Here is a 9128-nt window from a genome sequence, read left to right as displayed (position 1 = left end):
CGATACCATCAACGACACGACACGGTCAGGGTGTAGCGGTGGCTGTTCAAGCTGAGAGAGATCATCAACGACACGGTCAGGGTGTAGCGGTGGCTGTGCAAGCTGAGAGAGATCATCAACGACACGGTCAGGGTGTAGCGGTGACTGTTCAAGCTGAGAGAGATCATCAACGACACGGTCAGGGTGCAGCGGTGGCGGCTGTTCAAGCTGAGAGAGATCATCAACGACACGGTCAGGGTGTAGCGGTGACTGTTCAAGCTGAGAGAGATCATCAACGACACGGTCAGGGTGTAGCGGTGGCGGCTGTTCAAGCTGAGAGAGATCATCAACGACACGGTCAGGGTGTAGCGGTGGCTGTTCAAGCTGAGAGAGATCATCAACGACACGGTCAGGGTGTAGCGGTGGCGGCTGTTCAAGCTGAGAGAGATCATCAACGACACGGTCAGGGTGTAGCGGTGGCTGTGCAAGCTGAGAGAGATCATCAACGTAACAACAGGTCAGGGTTTGGTGGCAGCCGCAGCAAGGCCTGAGCAAGCTGAGAGAGATCATCAACGTAACAACAGGTCAGGGTTTGGTGGCAGCCGCAGCAAGGCCTGAGCGTGCGTGAGTCGTGAGGTGCAGACAACAGTGTGCATGCCAACTCGTGTGCGTGAACTGCGACTCGGTTTATTCTTCGCTAGTGGATCCACAGTCGGGTATTGCAGCACGAGGGGAGGAAGTCAGCCATGTACAGGTTGACGGGTGCGCCGGGTTGAAATGTGGCCTCGCGCGTGGAATGTGCGACGTGGTGTATATCCGATTATCGACTCCTATCATCGAACGAGTTTATTTGGAGAAATTATTACTTGATGAAGTCATGCGACATGACCTGATCCGGGTTAATTAATTATAACATGAGACAGCAGCTGGTGTCGCTGTAAAATCAACCGATGCTTTACGTGAATACTGTTTAGGTGTAACCACAGCAACGACAAATAAGTTGAGCAGCCTCATGTGTAGCCAGCTCATGTTGTAGATGATCGTACGATTGGTCGACTGTTTAGAAACTTATGTAATCGAGGGAGTTATACGAGTGTGATCTGTGTACTGCTTTTTAAATTTAAAATCAAGAGTGAATCCAACAATCATGTAATATGCACACTCAAATATATGGCTGCTTTTGTATCTCTCTAGTTAGCATTCTGTGACAACATATAAGCATGGCTGAAATTTTTTCTAGTACGATTCATTATTAAGCTGACTGTGTGTCATATGACCCTGTTCGAATGGTGCTTGTAGATGTGTACTTGAATTATGTTGACAACGATTTCATTATTTAGCCGAGTCTTTTTACTCTGCTAGCGACGTGCTTAAACATGTTGAATGTAAAATTGTTCAGCAAAATGGCAGTGATATGTTTGTAACCGTAAAAGGATATCCTGTGACTTTCAAAACCGGGTTCATTGTTTTCACATGATTTTTTTTAGTCAATATTTTAAACGCATGTCAAACAACGTGATATAAACAGCATGTTTTGTACATATACGAGCATAATATATAATATGAGATGATCACTAAAAGCGAAGAATCCTGAGTTTGTGTTTGACTTGCAAGTTTATTTCTAACACGGTAATATACAACGTAATGATGGCGTTCTTTGAACGTCGACATTGAATTTGCTTATGGTCGGTTCCGCACTACTCCCCCCCCCCCGGCGTCTCCACTGTGCGGGTCACCGGCATCATCGTGTAAAATCACAGCGAGTACAAACCTAGCAACGTTCGAATAGCATGTATAGACACACATCTATATACACATAACTAGCCGTTTGTGCGTGCGAACGGCCAATGAACAAACTTGAGTTCAACTTCTACACACCTATCTCTGCCTCATCTGGCCTAGGACCCAATTCGCGCACAGGTATTTCGACGACGTGGAGACTACGTATATCTATGCTCGCGCGTCGCGCGCCATGCCTCCTCAGGACTGCTGCTGCTTCATGTAGCCGCCCTGCTGCAGAACCTCCTGTATTCGCTTCATGAGCGCTGGCACCAGCTGGATGTGCTCATCGGCGCAGCGCACCACGCAGCCCTCCATCTTGTCCTTGAGGCGTGCCATCTCGGCCTCGCTGGTGCTCGGAGTGACCTGGTCACGCGTGTCGTCCTGACACTTGAGTGCGCACCGTTGTAGACGGTCCTGCCGAGGGGGAGAGAGTGAGAAAGGGCGTAGCGAGATCAATTTAGAGAGAACGGTAGACAGAGAGAGAGAGGTGAGAATGAGAGAGGGCATAGCGAGATCAATGTAGATAGAGAGGTAGAGAGGGGGTGGGAGAGAGAGAGAGATGGCAGAGCGAGATCAATGTAGAAAGGGAGGTAGAGAGAGGGGGTGGGGTGGGTGGGAGAGGGAGAGATAGATAGAGAGAGTGAGAGAAAGAGAAAGAGATGGTGGGAGGGAGAGTGACATAGGGAAAGAGTGATAAAGATAGGGAGAAATTGTAGCAAGTAGTTTCGAGAGAAACAAATGTCTTTAATGACCGTACAGCATAGAATAAATGCCATTCCCAGTACACATACTTCATAATAGGGATTTAATGGATGCCAGATTATCTCTAGAGCTTACCTGGTAGTTTTGTATCTCGCCCTGAATAAAGTTCTGAGCTTGATATATTGGCTTGCTACACCTGTCAACGCACTTTTGTACTTGATCCATGTTCCTGCCTTTATCATCACAGCAAGCTGTACTGCATCGGTACATATCTCCCTGAAAACAAACGTCATATACACGGTAGCCTATGCGTCTTCTTGAAATAGACATAGAGAATGCAGGTAAAACCAATAGAACTTGTGTTGCGCATATACAATCTAAATGTACCAGGAATAGATCATTAGCAATAGCAAAACCATTATAATTATTTATGGTGTAAATTCAACTTATACATCACTTACTCCAATGTATAAATATTAGGGTGTCATTTTCGCTGGAATTCCCATATCATTCAAATTACATTTGTGAAAAGACCAATTGCTTTAGACATATATGCTATGCCGTAATCCCTTGCTTTGCTAACATTAAAACCCTCTCACAGGCCCTCCTTATTCTAGAATAGTCCTCACCTGGTTGGAACCTGTATACCATACAAAACTGCAACAATATGGAAAACAATACGAACAAGAGCAATCAGAGATAGCAAACTTCTGCCACAGCGTAACAGTCCCCCCCCCCCATCTTGCTGGTACACCCAATATCATTGTTTTTACTCTCTATGACTATTGTTGTTTGACTCTGCATTGACACCATGCACGGCGCACATATCTATATATAGCTATCGATCGAGAGAGAGAAAGCGAAAGTGAAACGAAGCGCTTAGACCACTACACTACGATCAATGATAAGAAATCCTTCAAAAAATTCATGGATCCACATCTCGCTCCGGATCACCACAAAAATCTAAGCGATTGGTTGTTGGTCCAAGACCAACTCGTCCAAAAAAAAGTTCATCAAAATCCGTCTGTAACCTTTTGAGATATCCTGTTGACAGACCAACCAACCAATAAACAAGCTAACAGGGGCGAAAACATAATTCCTCCTTGGCGGGGGTAACAATATCACAAACACATAGCACAAACTCTATAAGGCCGATGAAAGTTGATTTCATGGTTCTCGTCAGGCATTGTTGAGATTTTGATGAGGGATTTAGATCAACATTCATCTTTCATATACAAACCAATAGAACTTAGTGAGGGTATCAGGTCTTGTACATATGCAAAATAAGATTGAAAAATGTCATAACTTCTTTGTTGACAGTTTTTACTCAAATTTTTACTGTTTGTCTTCCATACATGTAGTGCCGACTGTAGATTGTTGATTTTTTGAGGCGGGAATTTCATATGGGGACTTTTTGATGCGGGAATTTCGTCAGCGATGAGTGTTGAACTTTTTTGGTGCGGGAGTAAAATTTGATGCGGGTGCTGACGAGAACCATGACATCAACTTTCATCGGCCTAAGATATATTATGGCCACATTAAAATTGGTATATATATATACGCCTAGTGAGAGCCCGAAACGGGCATTACACAGAATAATAATGTAGTACAAATATCTATCGCTATAAAGTTCATAGATCATCTTTTGTTCAGATTCTTTAGTCTTCGTTCACTTTTTCTTTCATGGTAAAATCATGATTAAAATTGGTACGAAGCATTATAATTGCTATTATTATTATTATTATTAAATCTTTATTGCATTCAATTTAAATTTTTATACAAATACATGTAGGCCCCCCCTACTTTGAAGACAGTCTTTTTCATGGAGAAATAATCTGATAGATGCCAATACTGGCAATAGTGTTGAGCGGTTAAAATAATAAATTTTCTGAGCAATGCAGTACATTATTTACAGTACATGAATTACTAGATTGAAGGGAAGTAGATAGTCATGAGTAGATTAGAGCACAAAATGAAGCAGTGGCTTATACCAGTACGGCAGTAGATGGCGCTCGAGTGTATCAATGAAATCATTGAGTGATCATTGAACGTTCACGCTGTCTTAGCAAGTGTAACGTTATTCCTTCGTTATTTTATAAGCTTGGAGACGGCTCAACATTAGCGACAGTCGTCGCCGCAACGCAGAATAGATTATTGGTGAAATCCCCGTCCTAAAACACTACTAGTCACGGTTCAAGTCTCGGTGACTAACCACTATTTCTCGTGTCCCTGAACACGAAAAGGCCAATATCAAATGCTTACACAATGCGATTACGTCGTTACACGTTAAGTCTTATTAAAATCCAAACGCGACTGCTTATATCTGAACTACGGATGATCAGTAACAAATAATATCGTACCTGCATGTTTCGCAAATGAGACCTGTCTAAATCTTCGAACATTTTAGTCATCGCGCTCTGCACGCGTGCTTGAGCGGCGTCCGCCATGATGTTCCGTGTAACCTATGAACTTTAACCTAAAGTCGTGACCTACAAATATTTTGCCATGTGATTGCCAGTGAAACGCTATTCCCCATCAAACAAGAGTTATTCAGGTTTGGAAATGTTATTATACTGCTCCTGGGAATCGGGTTTCACGTGGCGTGGTTCATGGAACACCTCTGCGTGACTGCGTCGCACCTCATTACCTGGGCCGGTTAACCGCCCAGCACAGGTAAGCTAATTAACCGCGCAGGGTAGGGGCCCTGGCTGGTTTACTGACACACTGTCAGTGTCACGCGGTGAGTGCAGACGTGAGCAGGAAATAGGTAAGTTATGCGCCAGACAGCATTTTCGGAAGTTCGTGGCATTCACTCATCACTGTACTACTGAGTACTGTAATTTGTTTCATCTTCTGTTTCATAATTCAATAACTGTGCCAACAAGACGTGGAAATTCACGATAGCGGGTTTACCGTATACATATAGTGTACAATATACAAAGTGCCAAGTGGATACAGCAGCAGTAGCATATTTGTAGTGCTCTTGGAAAGTAACGGGAACCAACGGCAACGGAACGGAACGGCTATGACATAGATAATGTAAAAACCATGTATAGAGTAGACTAGTACAGGCACGTAGGTATAGTGTAGTTATGTCGTGAAGAGTAATTTACATTTATCATGTTTTAAAATGATTATATTGAAAAAAATTGTATTTTCCCATGCAGAATTGAAGCAAGATGGATTATACGGTGCAGTTCAAGTACTACCTGTTTGTCTGCCTGGTGTTGCTTGGTGAGTGAATTCAATCCATGGGTTTTGACCTGGTTTCAACAAAAGAGGTTTTTTGCTCATACAATTTGGGAGAGTCGTATATATACCAAGCAGTATGTTTTGTTTGCAAGGGAGTTTTACGGATGCACTACCTGAGCTTGGTGGAAGAGGGTTGACAATTGTGCGTTATGCATGCATGCACTAGCTGTCTGGAAAAACAGCAACCCTTTACGTACACGGACCTTTAGTAAAAAAAATCTATGTAAAATTATATGTTTGTATTGTATATTAAATGATTTAAATTATATAAAAGTTCATATATGTTAGTTTGGATCTGTGGATGCATATGTTATACTACATGATAATACAGTAAGCTGGAGCTTATATTCTGTAAAATAGGCATGTACGTAATACCAATGCTCTAAAGGAAGACACACCTTTGCACACAAAGGTTTGCAATTGAACTTATGACTTATGTCATCGGACATGCGTCATGTACAGATTGAAACAACCTGTTAAGCTCTTGGTGCATGGGATGCAGTTTCTTTTTCTGTATATGTATCCTGTAGTTGTGCAGAGTCATGCAACACGGCTGATTGCCACCTTTTCCATGTCTGGGATCAAGGGAAACATCACATTTGAGCAATCTACATCCGGGGCTGGAGCAGCAATAATCTATGTAAGTATGGGGACCTCGCATAAACAGATTTCCAACAGTACAACTTATTACCAACTTTTATTAAATATACGGGTCAAGAGGCATGGATCTTCAGGAAATTACTAATATTTCAATCACTTGCTAAGTTAAGTGGCAGGTAGTAGATCAGTAAAGATGGGGAATTTATTAATAGTTTGTTCTAACTGCAGGTTAACCTTGAGGGACTAATTGGTTTCCGTCAGTATGACTGGCATCTTCATGAGTTTCCTACTGATTGGGATGCTAACCAGAAGTGTCTTCAAGGCGATATTGGAAACATGTAAGCATGGGAAACTGTAGTCACATATTAACCGAGTATAATACTAAGCACATATAGTACTGAGATGAGTGAGTACATTATTATAGCCTATATAGTATTATAGCACTCAGATTTACATCTTTTGTGTCCTGGAGCATGACTGCAGTGCAGTGGTAGATATATGTACCTTAATTACAGCTACGTGTGGGGAGTGATAATCCTCGGGTCGAAGGGTGCATGAGAGAGCATACATATGCAGCAACATGCATCTTGTGGGATATGTTATTGCATCCCCATGCATAGCGCAGTGCGTGAAATTATAACTATTTTGCCAGCGGCCACTCGTTCAACCCTAGTAGTTAGTATGCCTAATAAACACAATGCTAATACTTATATTCATAATGGAATAAATTGAACCTGTTCACATTTTGGCTAATTTCATGCCCTGATAGTGGATGTTCCACATGGACATTGCCTATGCATGGGCAACACGTGACCGGTGTCCATGACCATATGTCAGTGGTATGTGATTCATGCGTGTTGTTGTGACCCACATTTGCTCAATTACTTGTTGTTGATATTTTGAGACTTGACAATTGTAAGGAGAGCGTACTCAGTAAAAGTAAATACAGAACGGTTAACGTTGAACTATTCTTGCTTGTTTGGCATTATAGAAGTATTCTTTTGAACCACTGTCATAATTACATCATAGGTCATACTACTACTTATTGCACCAGTTTTATATAAGTTTATGCAATCCTCATATATGTGTTTAAAGGAGTTGCTACGTTACCTTAAACCTGTATATTGACTACATATATGGTCTCATTCATGCTATTGTTAACTTCCTGCTTTCTGCAGGAATAATTGTTCCACACACTGTAAGTTAAAGGCAGGTATTTTTGCACTGTATCACAAACCATACGAACGTATGCTATAACTTAGCTAGTACAGAGTATTGTGCCCTCACAACTCTGGATAGCGTGGGTCAGTATATACAGCAACATGTGGCTGTCTTTACTTGTTAAGGTGGAGGTGGTGGCATATGTGACTGACATAATACCTTAGGGTGGAGGTTGTGGGTTCTTTTACATTTGTGTGATTTTATTCATAGCATGGAGCTTAGCGGTTCATACATGTGATTGACTTTATACCTTAGCGTGGAGAGTAGGCGTGGTCATACAAGTGACTGACTCTATACCTAAGAGTGGAGGTTGGTGGGTTCTACTCGTAGCTGCCTTTATTCGTTAGAGTAGAGGTGGTGGCAGTGTCTTACAGGTGAATGAGGTCCTACCTCATACTGGAGGATACTGGATTTACTCGTTACGATGGAGTAGGTCAGGCTGTCCCATACAGTGACATGTACCCATCTGCGTTCCTCAGGATGAAAGACATGGGAGACCTGACAGCAAGACACGGCAAGCTGACGGCGGCGTCGAAGCAGTACACCGACTCTACGATCCAGCTGTCCGGCCTGTCGACGATCTACGGCCGCACGCTGCTGCTGACAGCGGGCGGCGGTGTCGAGGCATGCGCCACCATCCAGGATGACGGCCAGACGCAGGTCCGCACAGCGACGGCCATGTTCCCGACGGCGATAGCGGGCACCATGCACTTCCGCCAGATGGAGGGTAGGTGCAGCGTGAACTAGTGGATTAATGAGTGAAGGACATCACGAACGATGGAATAGTAGAAGGAGACAATTAGTAGTAGATGGAGGTTAGACACACGTTAATGTGAACGATTAATAATGAGTGTTAGGAAGAAACGAGCGACGTAATAGTTGAAGTAGACAATCAGTAGGTCGAGGGTAGGCACAGCGCATCCATTCCACCCTGCACAGCGTATCCATTCCACCCTGCACAGCGTATCCATTCCACCCTGCACAGCGTATCCATTCCACCCTGCACAGCGTATCCATTCTACCCTGCCTACTGGCTAACCGGCCTGACGTTGCTGCATGTGTGTGTAGGAGATACAGGAGCGCGTGGAGGCGGAGTCATTTGCGATCGTGCGACGCGGCGCGCAGCACGTGTTGGACTGCGCGTACCTGCGTGACGGTGGTGCCCCCACGAGCCCCCGCCTCCTGCTCGCGCTCCTCGAGCTCGTCTCCGCGGAGTTCCGCTGCGTGTCGCGCGCGCACACGTCCCTGCTCGGCAGCGTGCGCCGCGTCGCCGCGACGACGACCCCGGGCGCCGGGGCGCTGGCCGAGCCGCAGCTCTACACGATGGCGGAGGTGTGGTCGAAGATACAGTCAGTGGTGAGTATTGCATGACGTTGCCTGTGCCCTTGCCGATGGATTGGGGTTACTTATTATTATTATAATTTTCTTATTTTCATTACATGTATATAATATCAAGAGCGGATAATACCTAGAGTGTACAACGGAAAAACGGGAAAATAGTGCTATTTCACGACTACATTATTCTACTTTGCCTGCGAGTCTAGAATAATTTGATGGTATTGCATTAAGCAGAATTCTTTGCTCTCTAAAAC

The 9128-nt window shown here is 43.9% G+C and overlaps 2 protein-coding genes and 1 long non-coding RNA gene across 5 annotated transcripts in view; 2 read left to right on the top strand and 1 right to left on the bottom strand.

Moving 5' to 3' along the window:
- Positions 1–18: 18 nt before the first annotated feature.
- On the top strand, positions 19–1564 carry LOC106812786. Its single transcript, XR_001394384.1, has 2 exons — positions 19–496; positions 564–1564. It is a non-coding gene; the product is annotated as an uncharacterized LOC106812786 (long non-coding RNA).
- A 10-nt stretch (positions 1565–1574) lies between these two features.
- Positions 1575–4928, bottom strand: LOC106812785 (protein FAM136A-like). Its single transcript, XM_014816761.1, has 3 exons — positions 4824–4928; positions 2599–2739; positions 1575–2175 (listed from the first exon to the last, which is right to left on the bottom strand). Exons 1-3 carry the CDS (start codon positions 4908–4910, stop codon positions 1960–1962), a joined length of 444 nt encoding a protein of 147 aa, XP_014672247.1. The 5' UTR covers positions 4911–4928; the 3' UTR covers positions 1575–1959.
- A 121-nt stretch (positions 4929–5049) lies between these two features.
- LOC106812783 overlaps positions 5050–9128 on the top strand; it is a 13473-nt gene continuing 9394 nt past the window's right edge. The window contains exons 1-5 of one of the 3 annotated variants that reach the window (XM_014816757.1): positions 5050–5136; positions 5631–5697; positions 6246–6355; positions 6544–6653; positions 8016–8263. In XM_014816757.1, coding sequence (XP_014672243.1) covers positions 5643–5697; positions 6246–6355; positions 6544–6653; positions 8016–8263 — 523 coding nt within the window. In that variant the 5' untranslated portion in view covers positions 5050–5136; positions 5631–5642. The other 2 variants (XM_014816756.1, XM_014816758.1) reach the window with 2 other exon arrangements.

The sequence above is a fragment of the Priapulus caudatus genome, unplaced genomic scaffold, assembly GCF_000485595.1.
Source record: "Priapulus caudatus unplaced genomic scaffold, Priapulus_caudatus-5.0.1 Scaffold686, whole genome shotgun sequence".
Classification (NCBI taxonomy): Eukaryota; Metazoa; Priapulida; class Priapulimorpha; order Priapulimorphida; family Priapulidae; genus Priapulus; species Priapulus caudatus.
This window is presented reverse-complemented; position numbering and strand designations above follow the sequence as displayed.